This window comes from Crinia signifera, chromosome 4 (genome assembly GCF_055691185.1).
Source record: "Crinia signifera chromosome 4, ASM5569118v1, whole genome shotgun sequence".
Taxonomy (NCBI): Eukaryota; Metazoa; Chordata; class Amphibia; order Anura; family Myobatrachidae; genus Crinia; species Crinia signifera.
Genome location: NC_139220.1, coordinates 301,339,328 through 301,361,437, shown reverse-complemented (window position 1 = coordinate 301,361,437; position 22,110 = coordinate 301,339,328). Strand labels below are relative to the sequence as shown.

Sequence of the window (22,110 nt, the reverse complement as noted above, 5' to 3'; positions counted from 1 at the left end):
ACTCCACAGTTGGACCTGCCACAACCCTATCTGGCACTAGGATGCAGCGCTGTCAGGCAGTAGTGGGACCAAGAGTTTAAAGGAGGAGGGTGCGTGATGTGCCTCCCACTCCAGTGACTCAATTTTTTAAGGGATATATACTCTACCTACAGAAATCATTTATGTTTGTTTTGGGGGGGCTGGGGGGAGGGGTATGGATTGTATGGTCGACCTAAAGATTGTCGACAGTCATAAGGTCGACATAATGCAAGGTCGACAGGTGTCTAGGTCGACATGGGATAAGATCGACAGGTCATCAGGTCGACACAAGCATTAGGTCGACATGGTCTAGGATTCACAGTCAAAAGGTCAACATGGGGCTTTTCACTGTTTTTTTTTTTTTTACCCGAATGTCAACATAGTCGACATGGACACAGTTTTAAGTGTCCATGCACTCGGCACACTATTTTATTCTCCCACAATGCCCCAGTGCAGTGATGGCTAACCTTGACACTCCAGCTGTTGTTGAACTACACATCCCAGCATGCCCTGCATCAGTTTTAGCATGGCCAAATAGTAAAACTGTAGCAGGGCATGCTGGGATGTGTAGTTCAATAACAGCTGGAGTGTCAAGGTTAGCCATCACTGCCCTAGTGGATATTAGGGCATGAAATACCGCCTGTCGGTATATGTCGGCTCATTAAACAGTGAAAAATCCTATGCCGACCTAATGCTTGTGTCGACCTAATGACCTGTTGACCTTGTCCCATGTGGACCTTGCAGTATGTCGACCTAGTGGTGTCGACCTTATGACTGTCGACCATCTTTAGGTCGACCAACTGACTGCTGCTGCATCACTGAAAATAACTTTTTGACAAAATATTTTGCTAAATAAACAAACCAACATTTTTCAATGCTAACTTTTCATGTCTTTTAATTTTTATAAATCATTGAGGGAAGGCTGGCTGACAGTTTATCAGTCCTAAAATTGAAATTTTTAATATCATCCATAGGGAAAAGCAGGGCTGACCCAGGTTCAGTGTAAATGGTGCAGACCCAGGTCCGTCCCAGGTTGAAGTGCTGTGTAAATGGGGTATGAAGCAGGGTCCGACCCTGGAAACTTCCGTGTTCAAAGACCAGGGTCCGACCAGGGATTTTGGTGTAAAAGGGGTATAAATCAGAAGTAACATCCCATGTGTAATAATACTAATACTATAATAGTATGAAGTATATGTTGATGCCACAGCACTAGCACCCTGCTCCCGCCACACTCTAGGAATATATTGCATGGGAATGGGTATATTGCATTAAAATAAACATCTGAAATGACTAAGTACCTATTGCCTACACCCCACGGCCCAGTAACCAGGGACGGACAAAAATTAGGGTTGGGGAACTCATTCAGCTGCAAAAGGATGTTTGATAACAGAGAACAATAATACCCCTTTTACACCAAAAACCCTGGTCGGACCCTGGTCTTTTAACGCTGGAGTTTCCAGGATCTGACCCTGCTTTATACCCCTTTCACATCTCACTTTTAAAACGGTATATTGCCGTTTTTTTTCCATTTTAAAATGTTTAAGGCTGCAGTGTGAAAGTGCCAGGGTTGATTTACCGGTTAAAGTTAACCGGTATTTCAACACGGTTAAAAAGCAGAGTCCTACACATTTCAAAGATGTTTTTTTTGGCAATTTGAACAGCTCTATTTCAATGGCTTGAAACGTGTCCCTTGGGGGTTAAACGGGTTGAATGTTTGAATGGTATTAAATTATTTTTAAAACGGTTTTCACCTGCAATGTGAAAGGTCTCAAGGCTCAGACCCGTTTTAAAGTCCCATTTAAGAATACTGTGTCATTACCCATTTCTGCAATCTGAAAGCAGTATTACACAGCACTGTGACCCAGGTCTGCGCCGTTTACACTGAACCTGGGTCAACACTACTTTTCCCTATGGATGACATTAAAAATGTCAATTTTAGGACTGCCATCCAACCTTCCCTCAATGATTTAAAATTAAACTTAAAAGACATGACTAGTTAGCATTGAAAAATGTTGGTTTGTTTATTTTGTAAAATATTTTTCAAAAAGTTTTATTCAGTGCTGGCCCCTTTTACACTAAAGCTGACCTGGGTCCAACCTGGGTTATGCCTTGGTGTAAAAAGGGTATAAATTACACAGCACACACAGGGCCACAGTCCGGCACTTTACAGCATTCTGGAAAACATGACAATAGAACACAGCTTCTGAAGAGTTCTCAGGACCCCACACAGAAGTTGACATAGGAACCAATCAGGTGCTACATGCAATTTTATAGACTGCACTGGATGCATGTTACTTTAGAGCAGATTGGTTGCCATGGGTAACATCTCTACTGGCTCACTGGACTTCAGCCCATAAGTGAAATCTGCTACTGGACCCCCCTCCAACATGGCCCATTCCATTAGGTACCAAATGCTCTGTTCCTGGACTTCCTTACCAGTGGCAGTTGCAGAGGTGAGGCTCCAGCACAGTCCAATATTCAAAAAGGGGAGCCACACCAACTGCCACCTCAAACATCACTTTCCTGGACTCGCTGGCAGTTGATGTGAACCCCCCCCCCCCTCTTTGAATTTTGGACTGTGCTGGATTCCAACCTCTGTAACTGCCACTGGCAGGGAAGTCCAGGAACAGAGAATTTTGTACCTAATGGAATGGGTCATGTTGGAGGTTATGACCCCATAGTTGTTGCTCTCTTCTGTATATGTTCGCACCATATTTCTGAATATGCCCAAGTGCATAGAGCAGCCAGGTTTTTCAAAGTCTGTTCTCCAGGGATGCAGTTTACTGGCGAGCGCAGCGAGCCCGCAAGGGGGGGCGATCCACATGCCCCCCTTGTCGGGATTTCGGCGGTCGGGATTCCGGCGTCTGGATTTTGAACGCAGGGATCCTGACCGCCGGGATTTCATACTGAATCCGTCCTCCAGGCCCCCTAAATAACAGGGCAGGTCTCAGGGATAATAGCCATACTTGGTATAATCAAACCGCATGAAGAACGAATTAAATCACTTGTGCTCAAAGATAGATAGCCGTGAGGAAATGTCTGGTATAGCATGTGAGCTTGTGTGCTGCGGCCTCTGTTATCTGCTAACCCTCATTGCGCTGAATATGCTGGTGCCCATATAAATAAAATAAATGCTGAGAAACAAATATATCCTGGCACAAATCTATCCTGGGATAATTATTTGGTGTTACAGAGAATGGACACTGGCTGCACCCAACAGCTGACATGTGCACTGTCTGCAAGCAAAAGTCAGGAAGCCTTGTCCAAAGAGCTGGCAATCTATATAAATATATATAAAAAAGAAACTATTTTTGGGGGAGGGGGTATTATGCCAGTGTCCCCATGTGGAGTGCAGCCTGGTGAGAGGGGGCACTTGTGTATTGGAACTGGCTGTGAGTCATACTCGGTAGCTCTATATACACTCTGCGGGGGTTTCGGTGTAGATACTCCCCCATCACCTGGACAATCAGACGCGGGGTGAGAGGGGCAGGCTCTGGGGGGAGGGGGCTGCTGCTGCGGCTGTCTATGGGGAGAGGAGAGCCGGGGCAGGGGCTGCAGTAGTGCGGGCAGGCATCCTCCGGAGATGCGAGACCGGGGACGGTGAGAGACAGGTGAGTGCGGATTGGGGGAATTGTACTATGTGGTGGAGCCGGAGGGGCCCTGCTATCAGCTGTGGATGAGTTAGTGGGCTCGGTAATAATACGGGGTTTGTGTTATTGTGTATTACTATAGTACTTATCATTCCACAAGTCGCTGCCTTCTATTTATAACTTCACATCCCAGTGTAGTGCACATGCCATCTGTCCTTCTTATTCCCTGGTACATGGCACTGTACCCCGGTGTCTGCCACCTTTGTGATGCTGCAATCATTTATCCCATTTCTTATGGGGTATGGGTAAAATCCGGAATCGGATAAGACACCGGAATGCCGGACTGGACATCAAACTCTGCATTCCGGAGCTTGTAGTATCCGGTCCGGGGGTGTCCTGTCCGGGGGTGCTCCATCTGATGAGGCTGCTCTCGCACCTGTCACCTAGGAGAGGAGACGGGGGAGAATACAGCCTCACCGCATGGTCCGGGGGTGTAATAAAAACTGGAACGGTCCAGACCACACGGGGAGGCTGTAATCTCCCCTTCCCCATGTCCCTGGTGTGAGCAATCACAGGCATCCCCCCGGACAACCCCCGCATGGGACACCCCTCGGACCAGACACTATAAGCTCCGGAATGCAGAGTTTGATGTCTGGTCCGGCGTTCCGGTGTCTTATCCGGGTCCGGTTTTTACTTAGTCCCTTTCTTATGGGCTTTCAATACCCCTGCTACTCTGTAGGTTTTGCTTTGTGTAGTAGCGCCCATTGCTGCTGCCTTATCCCATTGTTGCTGCTGCCCTTTTATCCATCTCAATGCTGCTCCCCCGTCTGTTCTTTTTACAACATAGCTGCTGTCTTCTCTTCTCTACTCTACTTGCCCATGTGTTTTTCGGTACTTGTTTCTTAGCACGGCGCCCATCGCATACCGTAATTAGTGGGATGCAATGCGATATTCACATTAAATTAGCAGGAGTGCGTGTACAATGAAATATCGCATAGCATCGCTTGCCAGCAAATGGCATGCGATTTTTAATTGTACAAGCACCCTGATGGGTGCTTACAATGTTAAATGCCATTGTCAACGTCATCCCACTATCAACGCCAGCCCGAAGCGTGGCAAGCGCAGCAGTATGCGTCCTCCAACCTTTTCATACCCCCACTATCCACCTCGGCGTGGAGTTGATTTTAGATAGTGAGGCGAGCGGATGTGGAATACATGTAAAGTAATTTTACTGCGCTCGCCACACTATCTAAAATCAACTCCACGCCGACATAGTGTATAGTGGGGGTATGAAAAGGTTGGAGGACACATACCGCCGGCGCTCGCCACGCTTCGGGTTGGTGTTAATAGTGGGGGTGCCATTGACAATGGTGGTGCATTTAACATTGTAAGCACCCATCAGGGTGCTTGTACAATTATAAATCGCATCGCATGCCGATATATTGCATGCAATGCGATTGCATAAGATGCACTGCGATGAAAATTGGGGGTGCCATGCTCGGAAACAAGTACCTGTTTTTCATTTTTTTTTTGCCAATTTTCTGCTCCCCTTTATACCCATTTGTTTTTCGTCATCTCTGCTCCCGTCTGCCTTTTTTTTTGCCTCCGGCTTTGCTCCCCTTTCCCCATCTGCTCAGTTTTGCCCCGTCTCTGCTCCCCTTTCCCTGTCTATTTTCTTTGCCCCCATCTCTGCTCTCCTTTCCCCGTCTGCTTTTTTTGCCCCCCCCCCCCCCCGTCTCTGCTCCCCTTTCCCCGTCTGCTCAGTTTTGCAATTTTGTCCCCCTGTCGCTGATCCCCTTTCCCTGTCTCCTCAGTTTTGCCCCCGTCTCTGCACCCCTTTCCCCGTCTGCTCAGTTTTGCCCCCGGCTCTGCACCCCTTTCCCCGTCTGCTCAGTTTTTCCCCCGGCTCTGCTCCCCTTTCCCCTTCTGCTTTTTTTTTTGACCGTATCTCTGCTCCCCTTTCCCCATCTGCTCAGTTTTGCCCCCATCTCTGCTCCCCTTTCCCCGTCTGCTTTTTTTGCCCCCCCCCCCGTCTCTGCTCAGTTTTGCCATACCTCCCAACTGTCCCGATTTTTGGGTCCTGTCCCGCTGTCCCACCCGCGGCAGGCATTGTCCCGCTGCGGGGGGTGGCAGTTGGGAGACCCCCCAATCTAATAGAATAGACGCTGTGCGCATGCGCACAGCGTCTATTCTCTTATGAAAATGAGGTAGTGGCTAATTAGCATAAGCCGCACCCTCATTTGCATACACCCTGCCCCCTTTTCGGACGCTGTGTCCCTATTTCCCCAACACAGAAGTTGGGAGGTATGGTTTTGCCCCGTCTCTGCTCCCCTTTCCCCGTCTGCTCAGTTTGGCTCCAGTCTCTGCTCCCCTTTCCCCGTCTGCTCAGTTTTGCCCGTCTCTGTCTCTGCTCCCCTTTCCCCGTCTGCTCAGTTTTGGCCCAGTCTCTGCTCCCCTTTCCCCATCTGCTTCTTTTGCCCCAGTCTCTGCTCCCCATACCCCGTCTGCGTTTTTTTTTGACCGTGTCTCTGCTCCCCTTTCCCCATCTGCTCAGTTTTGCCCCATCTCTGCTCCCCTTTCCCCGTCCGCTCAGTTTTGCCCCGTCTCTGCTCCCCTTTCCCCGTCTGCTCAGTTTTGCAATTTTGTCCCCCTGTCGCTGCTCCCCTTTCCCTGTCTCCTCAGTTTTGCCCCAGTCTCTGCTCCCCATACCCCGTCTGCTTTTTTTTTGACCGTGTCTCTGCTCCCCTTTCCCCATCTGCTCAGTTTTGCCCCCGTCTCTGCTCCCCTTTCCCCATCTGCTCAGTTTTGCCCCCGTCTCTGCTCCCCTTTCCCCATCTGCTCAGTTTTGCCCCCGTCTCTGCTCCCCTTTCCCCATCTGCTCAGTTTTGCCCCCGTCTCTGCTCCCCTTTCCCCATCTGCTCAGTTTTGCCCCCATCTCTGCTCCCCTTTCCCCATCTGCTCAGTTTTGCCTCCGTCTCTGCTCCCCTTTCCCCGTCTGCTCAGTTTTGCCCCCGTCTCTGCTCTAATTTCTCAGCTTGCTCTGCTTTTCCCAGGTCTCTGCCCCAAATGTACACATTCTGTTTCTCTCCCTCTCCCTGCTAATTCCTTATGAAGAACACTAGATCCGTAGGACTAGTTTGTGTTTCAATAGCCCCCGCCATCTTTAAAAACCCATGCATTTCCTGTTTCCTGCCTGGGGTGTCACTGTCTGCTGTGGGGTTTCTAGCACAGGTCTGATTTGCATATCAGTGCTGACATACAGACCACACTGTGCTAGAAGCACTACAGCAGACAGCGAAACCTCAGGCAGGGAAGAGGTACTGCATGGGTTTTCAAAGATGGCGGGTGCTAGAATGAACACTAATCTACAAGAACCACTTGGATTATTTTTTTCTGTGTTTAGTAGATGCGTAACTTTTTGGCCTGAGTTTTCTTGCATGGGATATCCCCAGGAAATTATACAAAGAGCGCAGATGGTCGGTCTTCAAAGCCTGGCTACCACATGCATTATCGCTAGCCACTAAAGAGCTAAGGTTTTATAATCCGGTATCATTATGAGGCTCTAGTGGTTAAACTCTCTGGTCCACTTTCCAGTCTGTTGACTGTTCCACCAGGTTTGTGTATCATGTGGGTTCTTTGACAGAACATGCCTCTGGGCCAGAAAAGTCTTGTCTTGCGGTAAGAATGTGTCTGCCAGCCACCGTGCCATCTTCTCGATGCCATGGTCAATAACCAGTGGTCTTTGAGGTAACGTGATGGCTACTGGTGTCCTACAGTAAGGGCCCGCTACCATAGAACTTCTGTCGGAAGCGGTTTCTTGCCCTAAAGAGCACCCAGTCTATTCTACCCATGGCCGTGGTACTTGGGGGGCGGGAAATGTATGCATTACCTGTTGTCTGAAGGTTGTCCATGGCCGATGGCCGCTAAAATGTCAGTCAGTAAATTTGAGAAGTAATTAGATGTTAGTAAAAAAACACTTTCAAGGATTAATGTGTAATGTTCCGTAATCAAACAAAGTTCTTTCACCTGCTCAGTAAGTGCAGGGAAGGCCCAGGCTGGGAGCCCCTCTCATCCTGTTATCTATGGCTGGGTCTATAAAATGCTGTTATCTTATTGGTGAACTTCCCCTGTCTGCTCCTGTGGGACTGTACCCTATGTACATACACTGCGCTGCTTATAGGATTTCCTGCACTTCCCATTGTTCCCAGGCATGTGTGCGGAGTACATGGTGTGTACACGTGAGATAAGCAGTCTCTGCCTCTGTACACGCTTACTGCGGGAACTGGATCATTTACATCAAAGAAAAGCTTCATTATTTATCCGTTCTTAGTGGAGACCTTCATGCCCCAATAATTCTCGCCTCACTCGCTAATTGCACTGCGCTCTGTGGGGTACAGCGACCAGGACTCATTATCGCACACTCACAATGTTATTTATTATGTATTATTATATCATCTGTATTGACTTCCTTTTACACAGGTATTTGTACAATGTTTGTCAACCCAGGTCCTGAGAATCTTATTACCCCTGTAACCTCTTATTCCAGTAACCCGGCTCCTGAGCGTCTTATTACCCCTGTAACCTCTTATTCCAGTAACCCGGCTCCTGAGCGTCTTATTACCCCTGTAACATCTTATTACAGTAACCCGGCTCCTGAGCGTCTTATTACCCCTGTAACATCGTATTACAGTAACCCAGCTCCTGAGCGTCTTATTACCCCTGTAACGTCTTATTACAGTAACCAGCTCCTGAGCGTCTTATTACCCCTGTAACATCTTATTACAGTAACCCGGCTCCTGAGCGTCTTATTACCCCTGTAACATCTTATTACAGTAACCCGGATCCTGAGCGTCTTATTACCCCTGTAACATCATATTACAGTAACCCAGCTCCTGAGCGTCTTATTACCCCTGTAACATCTTATTACAGTAACCCAGCTCCTGAGTGTCTTATTACCCTGTAACATCATATTACAGTAACCCAGCTCCTGAGTGTCTTATTACCCTGTAACATCATATTACAGTAACCCAGCTCCTGAGCGTCTTATTACCCCTGTAACATCTTATTACAGTAACCCAGCTCCTGAGCGTCTTATTACCCCTGTAACATCTTATTACAGTAACCCGGCTCCTGAGCGTCTTATTACCCCTGTAACACCTTATTACAGTAACCCAGCTCCTGAGCGTCTTATTACCCCTGTAACATCTTATTACAGTAACCCACCCCTGTAACACCTTATTACAGTAACCCGGCTCCTGAGCATCTTATTACCCCTGTAACATCGTATTACAGTAACCCAGCTCCTGAGCGTCTTATTACCCCTGTAACGTCTTATTACAGTAACCAGCTCCTGAGCGTCTTATTACCCCTGTAACATCTTATTACAGTAACCCGGCTCCTGAGCGTCTTATTACCCCTGTAACATCTTATTACAGTAACCCGGATCCTGAGCGTCTTATTACCCCTGTAACATCTTATTACAGTAACCCAGCTCCTGAGCGTCTTATTACCCCTGTAACATCTTATTACAGTAACCCGGCTCCTGAGCGTCTTATTACCCCTGTAACACCTTATTACAGTAACCCGGCTCCTGAGCGTCTTATTACCCCTGTAACATCTTATTACAGTAACCCAGCTCCTGAGTGTCTTATTACCCCTGTAACATGTTATTACAGTAACCAAGCTCCTGAGCGTCTTATTACCCCTGTAACATCTTATTACAGTAACCCAGCTCCTGAGCGTCTTATTACCCCCTGTAACATCTTATTACAGTAACCCAGCTCCTGAGCGTCTTATTACCCCTGTAACATCTTATTACAGTAACCCAGCTCCTGAGCGTCTTATTACCCCTGTAACATCTTATTACAGTAACCAGCTCCTGAGCGTCTTATTACCCCTGTAACATCTTATTACAGTAACCCAGCTCCTGAGCGTCTCATTACCCCTGTAACATCGTATTACAGTAACCCAGCTCCTGAGCGTCTTATTACCCCTGTAACATCTTGTTAAAGTAACCCATCCCCTGAGCATCTTATTACCCCTGTAACCACTCCTCTATTTTGCAGGCTTCGGTATCCCCTGTTGCGGCACTTCGTCACCCATTATGACTGTCACATACACAGCTCATGTGGCAAATGCCCGCTTTGGAGGGTTTTATAAGCTGCTGTTGCTATGGAGAGGGAGCATCTACAAGCTGTTGTACAAGGAGATCCTGGCGTTCTTTGTCATGTACCTGGCCCTCAGTATTACTTACAGGTAGGTTGTGGGCTGCATAGTGCAGTTGGTACCCGGATGACACGCTCAGTGCTGATAGAAGCAGGCAGTGCTACACTATACCTGTGGCCCATTGCAGCAATGTGCGCTGTTATTGGCTGCTTTTTGACTTCCTGGCCGATGGCCTACAGTGTTTTAACTCCGTTGTTTTCATTACTTAGGTTCCTTCTCTCAGAGGATCAGAGAAGCTGTTTTGAGAAAGTGTCGCTGTACTGCAACAACTATGCCAACCTCATTCCTGTGTCCTTTGTGCTTGGTGAGAAACCGTGCCCACTTCTTCCCAATGCCGCCCTCTGTGACCCACCACCCCACCTACTGCCACCTTTCCTGATCTCCCAACACACACGCAAACACTGTTACTCTCCCTGATCCCACTCACTGATGCCTGTCATGACCCACCCCACCACTGCCCTCCTGAACTTCTTTCACTGCCATTATTCCTGACCCCATCAACCCACTGCCATTAAACCTGACCCCATCGACCCACTGTTGCCCTCCCTGATTTCACCCACCGCCATTATCTCTGACCCCCTGCCGAAATTCCCTGACACCCACCTACTGCTGACTTTTATAATATTACCCAAACACACATACTTGCCCCTCCTAATCCCTGTCACTGCTTCCCTTCCTGACTCACCCACCGCCGCTCCCTCTGACCTGACTTATTGCAGACCTCCCTGACCCTACTCACGCCTTCTCTTCTGTCCCCACTGTGCTCTACACCAAAATAAAATGCCCGAACCAACGTTCAGTCTCTCCTCCATTCACTAGAATTCCCCTCGGGCACATGGTGCCACTGGTGGTTGGTGAATCTGTAGGCTGTCTTCTGGTGGGATGGTCTATGTCTGTCCCATTGTATCCCATTTGACACCCCCCACCCCCTGACTGGTCCTGCATCTACCCTCTGACCCACTGCTTTCTCCTACCTCGCAGGTTTCTACGTCACCCTGGTGGTGAACCGGTGGTGGAACCAGTACCTCTGCATGCCCTTTCCTGACAGGGTCATGTGCGCCATCTCTGCCACCGTGCATGGATCGGATGAGCGGGGGAGGATGTACCGGCGCACACTCATGCGTTATTGCAGCCTCTCAGGGCTGCTCATCCTCAGGTCTGTCAGCACCGCGGCCTTCAAGAGGTTTCCAACTATAGATCATGTGGTGGAGGCTGGTGAGTGACCCATCTTCTGCTTTATCGTGGAACCATAAGGTGGACTTCTACAGAAAGTAACCATAGTGTAATTGTGTATATGCTCATATGGCAAGTGTGACATGGGGTCAGCCCCTCCCACCACAGGGTGACACATATAGGAGGAGCTATGTGACGTGGGGTCTGTCCCTCCCACCACAGGGTGACACATATAGGAGGAGCTATGTGACAAGGTCTGTCCCTCCCACCACAGGGTGACAGACAGGAGGGAGCTATGTGACGTGGGGTCTGTCCCTCCCACAACAGGGTGACAGACAGGAGGGAGCTATGTGACGTGGGGTCTGTCCCTCCCACCACAGGGTGACAGACAGGAGGGAGCTATGTGACATGGGGTCTGTCCCTCCCACCACAGGGTGACAGACAGGAGGGAGCTATGTGATATGGGGTCTGTCCATCCCACCACAGGGTGACACGGATAGGAGGAGCTATGTGACATGGGTTCTGTCCCTCCCACCACAGGGTGACACAGACAGGAGGGAGCTATGTGACGTGGGGTCTGTCCCTCCCACCACAGGGTGACAGATGGCAGTGACTTAGAACACGTGGACAGGGTGGTGTATGGGGTTTAAGTTACATATATATGTCATGTATCTGTTCCGCAGGGTTTATGACTCGCCATGAGAGGAAGAAGTTTGAGAATCTCCAGTCCTCCTATAATAAGTTCTGGGTTCCATGTGTCTGGTTCTGCAGTCTGGCAGCTCAGGCCCGGAAAGAAGGGAGAGTACACGATGACCACGCATATCAAATGCTCATACAGGTGAGAGACTGCCATCTAGTGGTAAAATAATGATACATTCTCCCTTTTATTTCTGTAGTTTGTAGCTGAAAGGTCCAACCATTGGGTACACCCAGGGCTGCTATACCTTACTGCTGTGCTTCATTATAGCCAAATCCGGAAACCCCAATGCATTACTCACTCCTGATCTGCCTGCAGATGACTTGTGTGAGCGGGTTGGCCAACCAGATGCCACTGTCTCTGAGTGAAGCTTCTGATTGGTCCTCCCTCTCAACCGCATTGGCCAGAACTTGTTATCACTGAGGGAGTGGGACTTGGTAATTGCGCTTTAGGTAGAGTGGATTGCGCTAAGACATCCTGAGAACATGACCTGTTGGTGGTACCTGAGGATTAGGGTTGAGAACCCCTGGATTAGAGCATTTTCCCTTTAGGTTCAACAAGCTCCACATTGCTCTAATGAGAATGTACTAATACTTGGTGACTATGCAGTAACATGTGTCCGGTATTCAGTACTATAGCGCCATCTTGTGGTTTATCAACCATAGTGCATGCAGTCTGATCTAATATTATAAAACAGGTTACAAAACTGTGTCATCCAACTGTGTTACAACCAACATTTAAGTTTTCCAGAATATACTTTACTAGAGCAAGCGATTAAAGAAATATTCAGCTCTGTGACTTGATAATTACTATTTGTCCACAAGGGGGTGCTGCACCCTTGGAGTCTATAGTTGGGTCCACATTAGATTACTTGTAAACCAGAGGCAGAATTGCCCAGTGCAGAGTGCAGGGTGGACCCCACTGTCTGATGGACCTGCACCTTACATGCCCCCTGTACTCCGCACCATGCAGGACATTGTGCTTGACACCCACTGCCCCCTTCACCCACTGCCTCCCCTTGCCTTTCGTTGTCATGGTCTTTCTCTGTATGTCAACCTCTGTCTCTCCCTGCATTCTAGGACATACACCTTAGACCAGGCAGGTCCAAACTATGGCCCCAGGGGCGGATTGGCCTGCCGGGAAACCGGGCATTTTCCCGGTGGGCCGGCTCATTTAAGGTAAATTGGGGCCGCGGACCCCCATATACATGGTTAGCGGCCGCAGCACTATGCACTCATTAAACATGGCTGTGGCCAGCCCTGGGTTACCCAAACTTAAAATGGCCGCGGGAGGGCTTGTGCGCATGCGCGGCTGCACACAGCTCCTCCTGCGGTATTTGATAGACTGATGTCTGATGCTCTTTGCCCCTTCTTCATCCCCGCACCCTTATTAGTGTGGGCTGAGACTGCGGAGCCGGGGGTTCGTGACCTCACTCCACCACCTTTAGCCCGGAGCTAAATTTCCTGACCCACCGCGGCCGCTGGAAGTGTCCCGCCGGAGGCTAGATAGCAGAGCCTCTGAGTGCTGGGTGGCCCTGAGCACCGATACCTGGCAGGAATAAATCTCCCTCTACTCTGGGATCCCCACTTAAGGTGAGTGCCTGCGCCCGCTTGTGTAATCGCGGCGGCTCATACCTGACTGACCTGTGATCGGTGGGAAGTGCTGCTACAGCGGCGCAGTCCTCTGCTTCAGACTGCGCCCTGCTGTCACGCCGGCTCCTTCTCCCTGGCGGCTAAATAATCCTGCGGTGTCTGCGCTCTCCCCGCTGGCTGAACTCGCACAATACAGCAGTGGGCTTTCCCCGCTGGCTGAACCCTTATTCTGTGGGGTTGTATTTTCCCTGCTAGCTAAGTGCTCCTGTTAGGAGGGTTTTCTTGTGAAAGAGGGGCCCTCTAATTGCATGTGGGACTGTGCTGCTGCAGGGAAGCCCCCTTATCACAAGGGCTGGACTGCTGCAGAGGCACATTACTAATCAGAGCACAGAACTATTAACCCCTACGGCTCCTGACTCGGATCTAGGTAGTGATCTCTGAACCTTGCTGCCTCCAGTCTTGTACTATTATATACAACTGCAGTCATCATCAACCTTCTCCATACCATTCCAAGTCACTGTACCACATGCTACTTAGCTCACTCCATAATAAAGGGGTCCTTTTTTTCTTCTTAATAAAAGCTGTATAGCCATCAGAAGCTTAAACCTTCTCCTTGCCCTAATGTTAAACAAATAGGGGATATGCTTTCAACTTTGCATACCCCCTCCCACCCTGCTTCCCCCCCTCCATACCCAAATCCTTCACTACCCCAAATCCTATGCCACTCTGTGTCTGCCCTCTGTCACCTCACATCCTCCGCCACCCTGCGTCCCCCCTCCCTGTATCCTCACACCATAATGTTATTTTTTTATATATCATTCTGTGTGGCATTTTGTGAATTTTGGATCACTCCATGTTGATTAGCGGGAGGGATTGGCACTGGTCATAAACTTCTATAGAGTTACATGATAAGTATATTTGTTAGATAACCAACATATTTACTGCTTACAGGCAATCTTGGCAGTATTAGGTTGGTGGTGCTCCCAAAAGATGTTCAGTGGTTAGACTGAAAAAAAGGGGGGGCGTCACGAGGGTGACTACAAGGGAACATGCATAAGGTTTTTGGGGCACACTTGAAAAAAGTATATATGGTAATAATAATGAATTAGTGGTTAGTTGAGTAATTGGTGTAATAAAACTTAACTTTTATTCTAATTATTACTAAAAAGAGAAAGAGACAAAATTCAATGCCTTAGAATAATATGGCTAATTGCCAAACGTGGGTCCTTGATAATAGTCACAAGATCAGCGCAATGTTTAGATATTAGTAAACCATACCCGTAGGATCAGCACCTTTCATAGGTTATCTAATCTGCATAAAAGCAATAATTGATACAGGTATTGGTTTATGGATGCATGACACACTTAATTAGACAATAAAAAATTCCAATATACAATGTGTTGTCCTCAGTAAAAGACGAGTATTAATGGGTCACAACTGTGGATATTTAAAGGAATGGGAGTAGTAGAAAGATAAGGAAGTAAGGAATAGTGGAGAGTATAGACAGCTTGAGCTAAAACTAGAAGGAGGTCCCTTCTTCGCAGTGTAATTACAACACCGAGTATTCCCAGTGAGTCGTCCCAAAGGTACTAGTCCGGCCGGTCACCGCTTAGCTACTGAGATCGGGACGGGTTCAGGCGATCCAGTGACGTATGGTAGTAATGTTGGCAAAATCAGGGGATCACCAACATTGTAGCCCAATTGAAATAGAGTGCTTCTGCTTTCTGAGGCGCCATCAATGGTTCACCCTGTTGCTTACCTGCATTGCAGGGGGTTCAGTTTTGACGCGACTGATGAGAGAGCACTGAAGAGAAGGGTTGTGGCATAGGTAGTGGGTTGGTATCAACAATGCGGACCCTGACTTCTGCTGTCCACCATCTACTAGTTGTATCAAATGGTGAATGAGAGAGTAGGAGAACGCTGATCCTTTCCCCGGAATAGAAGAAGGGTAATGGGGTTTAGGCAACCACTATTCAGTGTTGCCACAGATGTAGGTTATCAACAATGGGGGTTGATATCTAAATAAATGATGTTTGTATCCTCATTAGTAGTGCACCTTAGGCGCCATTGTTGCCAGTACTGAGTGGTTCTGACTGGGGCTAGTGTGACACCTTGAGGAATTTTTTTGCTAGGTTTGCATGGTCTGTGAGCCTTCTTGATAGATTTAATAAGTTTTGGTAGCCGTAGATTGCAAACACTGTATTTGAACAGGCTGGATGGTTTTGGCTATAGAAGGCCAGATAGGCTATCAGACATATGATAATATCAACAGAGTGTCAATCCACGATTGATACAAATCAAGTGCAAATATCACAGTTTCAACATGTGAGATTGATCAAATTGGAAACAATGATTTAGCTCAGGTCTAGTTTAACAGTTTGGTCAGTTTTAAATGCTGACTGTATAAGATTAGCATACAAATAGTGAGAGTTTTAAAGAAAAAAATCTGGCAGATAATTGCCTAGTCTGTACTTCCTCTAATCAGTGAAAATACGGAGATTTGGCAGATAATTGCCTAGTCTGTATCGATACAGATATTTCTCAAACAATTACCTCATGCAAAGTATAGATAACAGATTAATCAACTGAATGACAGAAAAAAGATTATAAAGTTTTTTAGCAAGTAATTGCCTCGTCTGTACCACTACATTAACGTGTTTAACCTCCTACAACAAAAATGCCTGTTATATGACAGAGGTGCAGCGTCAGAGGCTTAGTGGGAAAAAGCCTTTTAAAATACTGTCTGTGGTATATGCAGAGAGGTGACAGACTGCCCAGCTACTGCTGGGTAGTACGCGTGCTGTGTCTGATCACAGCAGAGCGGTAGTTTAGCGTGATGTAGCGGAGGTGGAAAAACAAGGATAAAGTTTAGGGTAGAGATACAAAGTTACTGGTTAAACGAGTATAACTTAGCTTTGAGGAGCGGCGCCCGGCGCCATATGACGGGAGCCGCTACTCGAGATGAAGGTTGTGACTGGCGTCTGTGACGGAGGCACGGGGGTGTGTCAGAGGCGTTCCTCACACGTGTTTCGCCGAGGCTTTCTCAAAGGACGCTCCATGTGTCAGAATGTGAATATTGGCTCATACTGTGTGGCATAAGGTGTACAGGTCTTTCAATAGATAAAGGGGCCCTCTTGTTCGGGCACGCAACACCCCACCCCCCCAAGGGCTGCTTCAAGATATTTCCCAGGCTGGTTTTAATTCCCAATCCGCCCCTGTATGGCACTCCAGCTGTTGTGAAACTACAAGTCCCATCATGCCTTGCCACAGTTTTTCTATTAGGGAATACTAAAACTGTGGCAAAGTATGCTGGGGTCTGTAGTTTCACAACAGCTGGAGGGCCATAGTTTGGACATGCCTGGCTTAGACGGTCTGCATGAAAATATCATTAGCGTTCCTCGTTATTGTGCAAATTGATTTTATCGTCTACTGTGTACACACCTTTAAATGGTCACCCCCTTCCTCTCCCTGTCGCCCTCAGCCTTCCTCTCCTGGTCGCCCACTGCTGGGTGGCATATTGTAAACGTGGGTTGGAGTGGGAGCCCAACCGGTGGTCATTCGTTTAGTGTACGGTCTGTGTACCCAGCTTATGAACGTTAATTTTTCTCCTTTGCGATGTATTTCTGACCATTTACAGACCTAAAGAGAACCGTATTGACAGTTATGTCCTATCTCCGCTGCTCTCTCTGTGTCTAGGAACTGAATGCGTTTCGGGGGAACTGCAGCATGCTCTTCCACTATGACTGGATCAGCATCCCATTGGTCTACACTCAGGTAAGGAGGGCGTCACTAGTGCCCAGCAGGTCGGCAGCTGATTGGCTCTTCTAAGGGGGCGTGTTATCAGTCAGCGTATAGAAATCTTATACACAGGTTGCTGGGATAAAAAAAAACAATTCCCTTCACTCGACTTCTATGTAAGGACTCATACATTGTTACCAACCACTAACTGTTCAGACAGTTGTGTCCAGTGTCGGGGAACTCCGGCGTCTCTGGGAAGGTTCGGAGGATACTATAAAATTATATTTATTTGAAGATTCCTCCTTAGGAGGTCTAAGATGGTCTCAGGTGGTGGTTGTGTGGAGAAGTAGCCCATGGCAACCAATCAGCGGCTCTGTATAATCTTATATTATGCAAATTATAGATGGTACTTCTATGCTGATTGGTCACCATGGGCCAACTTCTCCTCTGGCCTACTTCTCACTGCTTCATACATCTAACTCAGAGATCCTGCTTGTGGAGTGGGTGTGTGGGCATGTGTGTTTGTAGGGTGCAGACTCCCTTTCTGACACCAGGTGACAGTCACATTGTCACTCTTCTCTCTCCACTAGGTGGTGACCATCGCGGTGTACAGCTATTTTATCACCTGTCTGATTGGACGGCAGTTTCTGGACACATCCAAGGGGTACACCGGACATGACCTGGACCTCTACGTCCCTGTATTCACTCTGCTGCAGTTCTTCTTCTATGCTGGCTGGCTCAAGGTGGGGATGTTAATGTGCCTGGATACCCTTCAACACTTTTTATGCTGCCATTAATTAAATGTTCAGTTTAAAGCTCTAGAGTAATAATGAATCTGTTCTTTGCAATAGTTCTGCGCATGCCGAATAAGGAAATGTTCTGGAACGACCAAACTGTTTATCTTCATTTTAAATTTATTGCCGATAAAGATACGTCACCGGGATCACACCTGTGTCGGCAGCTGGTGGTAATTACATAAGGGGCCGTTGTGCACCATGTCTAAATCCAATTGACCGTTCTCCATATTCCCCCCTCCAGGTGGCTGAGCAGCTGATCAATCCCTTTGGTGACGATGACGATGATTTTGAAACAAACTTCTTGATCGACCGGAATTTCCAGGTAACAAGAACTTTTCCCAGGAACACGGTGTAACCTGCATCCGTCACAGGAGGACTCTCCCCAGGATCTAGTGCCAAAATATTCATGTGAATGGAGTTCTGTCCATCCTAGGCACCCCACCTCATAATGACGTAGCTCTTGGTGACCTAAATTGTCACCAACCTTTCATGTCATCATACACAAGTCTCCACGCTCTGTAGTCATTAATAGCCATGCGCAATGTGCCCCTATCCTGCTGGTATTCTAATAGGACATAGGTTCTCAAAGTCAGTCCTCAGGCCCCCCACCCCACACAGTGCATGTCTTGCAGGTCTCCTCACAGAATAAAGTGATGTAATTAGCTCCACCTGTGGATCATTCAAAATGTGTCAGTCCGTTATGAATGCACCTGTTGGGTGACCTGGAAAACGTGAATTGTGTGGGGTCCTGAGGACCGAGTTTGAGAACCACTGTAATAGGACCATGACTGATGGGGTAAGTGCAGGAGAGGCTACATACCAGCACTAACTGATACCTGTATCCATGCTCCGGTACTGTGGAGGAAGCTCTGGGGATACCTATGGTAACTGCTATAGTGCTATTCAAGGCAAGGTCTGGTCATCACCGCTTTCCATTTCCTCCACCGTAGGTCTCTGGCAGCAACTCTGCACGTTCTTTTGTTTCTCGTGTTGGCATTATATTGTACTGTATTATGGCCCATTGTGTCCCTTACCACACATGGCAGTCACACGCATGAGCACCTGTAACTACGGCTTCCCGCTTCCTCTAGGTGTCCATGATGGCTGTTGATGAGATGTATGGGGATGTCCCTCTCTTAGTGAAGGATCGATACTGGAATGATTCGGATCCCCGTCCTCCCTACACCGCCGCCACGTTATTCCAGAAACATCAAACCTCCTTCCAGGGATCCACATTTGACATGGCGTGAGTACCACCACTATTTAAAGCTTTAAAAAGACACATTTCCATAGCAACCATTCAGAATCAGTTGCTATGGGCATTTCCGCTTCACTATCTACTTATTACTCAATCTAAACGTAGAGATGTTGTAGACCTGTTCTTATTTTACGTCATAACCTACCTGGTCTCCTTTTTTTTTTGGTGGCAGGCTCGCTAAGGAAGACATGCAGTTCCAGCCCCTCTCGGACATCGAGGAGATGAACGAAGAATCGGTCAACCGTCCGTTTCCTCTGCTGAGCCGCCTGCTTCCAGGCGTGGGGGCCTCTCCGCTCTCCTCATCCTCCGCTCTCTCCGCCCCATCTGCTGCCCCTGGGAGCGGTGAGATGCTACTGAGACGATCTGCCAGCTCAGCCTCTGAGACTTCTGGCAGCCTGGACCAGGAGAGTCCTGAGGACCCAGCGTGCACAGAGACTCTACCGCATCCGGAGACCAGACCACCAGACGTCCCGGTCCACACAATATTCAATGTAGAGCTGGTCAGTCCCTTTTATACCCCAAATGAGCCCACAACTCCCATAGTGGATACTGTCCCTGTCTCGCAGGAAAATGAATCCAATGGCTCAAGTGAGGCTCCTCCAAATATAACCTAAATAAGGCATGTCCAACCTTGGCCCTCCAGCTGTTGTGAAACTACACATCCCAGCATGCCTTGCCATAATTTTAGCATTCCGTAATAGCAAAACTGTGGCAAGGCATGATGGGTCGTGTACTTTCACAACAGCTGGTGGGCCAAGGTTGGACATGCCTGACCAAAATGGACATAGACTCCCCTTACATGGTTGCGAGGTAAAGGAACACACCTCGGCCCATTGCGGTACAAACCCTCTGCCTGGACTTCTAGAGTGACTAGTCTGTGGCACAAGTTGTTTCTGTCTGCACAATGTCCCCCCGCCTCGCCGCCACCCTGTGCCAAAGCCGCTTCTAGGCCTGCTCTACCTGTATATATTATTATGTATTTTGCACATAAAATAACAAGCTAGTCTGCTTTCAGGCTAGGGATTTTTTAACATTACATTTTATTATTAAAGCTATTTTTCTACTGTTGTGTAAATCCGTGTTTTGCATTATATTATATTATAATTTTTATTTTTTACATATTGTGTAAAAAAAAAACCACAACAACGGCATTGGGAGCAGTGTAGAGCATTCAGGGTTTCTGAGGGTTAAATAGACCAGATTGCTATTGTGCGGATTTGCAATCTTATCGATATTGGATGACTGTGCGTGTGTATGGATAGTAACGTGCATGCACAACGCCAAACAGTGACATAAAAAAAAAAATCACATTCCCTTTGTCATGTTTCGTGAAGCACCAGCTGGAGTGTAACAGAGGCTGGGTGCTTTAATGTAGGGCTGTTGCATGAACGGCAGATTGGAGTGAAGCAATTGGATAAAATTAATAACGTTACTGCGGTACAATATATGAATGTTGGCATAAAGAATAACTGTACATATTGATAAACTGAAAGAAGGCAATAATAAACAATACTTATTGTAGAGCAGGCATGTCCAACGTTGGCCCCCAGATGTTTTGAAACTACACATCCCAGCATGCTTTGCCACAGTTTTGCTACTAGAGAATGCTAAAACTATTGCAAAGCATGCTGGGATGTGTAGTTTCACAACATCTGGAGGGCCAACGTTGGACATGCCTGTTGTAGAGCTAGAAGATGATTGGATGATTGAAAGAAAGATTGGATGTTGGATTGGATGAAGGATTGGATGAAAGAGAAGAAGGTGAAGTCCAGTTGAATCTGTGCTGAGTGAGATTGTAGCTGCAGGACCAGGGATGCGACCACGGATAATAACAGTCAGGAATGAAGGAAGAAGATGACACCCTTTGGGGGGTTAACCTTGTCCTATCCTAATAGGCGGCAGAGGGTTCCGTGATGATATGGTGGACAATCAGCAAGGAGATCAGAGAAGACTTTCACCAGGATGCGAAGGAGAGCTGTATTGGATACTACAGGGATAGCCAGGAGTGACCAATGATGTTAGCGGGTAGACATTATTGTACTGACTGCCTGTCTGGCCCGGCTAGTCAGACTTTAAGGGTAGAGCTGAGCGGTGATTGGCTGCGTGTGTGACCTCACCCTTTGGAGCCGCGCAGCATAGGCTGTAGCAACCAAGAAGATGGCCGCCGCCAGATGCAGCGTCAGAAACCAGCCGGCGAGAATATACGTGGAGGCGCTGCAGCCGGCGCTTCCCAGTGAGAGGCCTAACCTGACACGGACACCATCATGGCGGCTCATGCCTCACGCCACCCAGAGCCTGTACAGCAGGAGACTGCACACCACAGCTGTCACCTGGTGGTGACAGAGTGTCGGAACGCAGACAGCCAGCATGGGTATCAGCAGCGGAGGTGAGCACCAAGACAGAGGGTAGCATATCAGAGGTCTGTAGGACCGGAACAGCACAGGGAGCCAGGGTAGCTGAGATGGTGGTCGTGACACCCTTCACAACGTGACTGGCGGGAATCTGGCATTTGGGGGTGGTGACCGGCCTTTACTGAGAGTGTCAGGAAAACCCGCAGGCATTCCTAGGCTTTTCAGGAAGGGTCTGTGACGTCACCTCCTGCCTCGATCAGCCCGTCTCTGTGGCAGACTTGTGGAAGGGACAGGGTTACGCACGAGTGCACAGACCAGGGAAATCATGTCATGATGAGCAAGTTGTGGACTGGTTTTCAGTTCAGCGATCCATTCGTAGGCCTGCACCGGGCGGGATGTCACTCTGTTGGGGAGAGGATATCCGATCACAGGGTTCTGCAAATTTGCACAGCATTGATCAAATCTGAATCAGGCCCAGTGTGTGGTACACACACACACACACACACACACACACACACACACACACACACACACACACACACACACACACACACACACACCTAAACTGCCAACCACTTAACTCTGAAATCTCATCTTTTAAACACAGCCTGTAACATGGCAGTTAGGAGCTGGTTGGCTGGTACTTGTATCTCTCACTCTCTGCTGTATG

General features: G+C 48.1%; 1 protein-coding gene across 1 annotated transcript; it reads left to right on the top strand.

Annotated features, from left to right (window-relative positions):
- Positions 1-3,520: 3,520 nt before the first annotated feature.
- On the top strand, positions 3,521-20,153 carry BEST2 (bestrophin 2). Its single transcript, XM_083185265.1, has 10 exons — positions 3,521-3,629; positions 9,674-9,863; positions 10,043-10,137; positions 10,815-11,048; positions 11,690-11,844; positions 16,993-17,070; positions 17,625-17,777; positions 18,073-18,153; positions 18,923-19,077; positions 19,262-20,153. Exons 2-10 carry the CDS (start codon positions 9,712-9,714, stop codon positions 19,701-19,703), a joined length of 1,545 nt encoding a protein of 514 aa, XP_083041391.1. The 5' UTR covers positions 3,521-3,629; positions 9,674-9,711; the 3' UTR covers positions 19,704-20,153.
- The last annotated feature ends 1,957 nt before the right edge of the window (positions 20,154-22,110 follow it).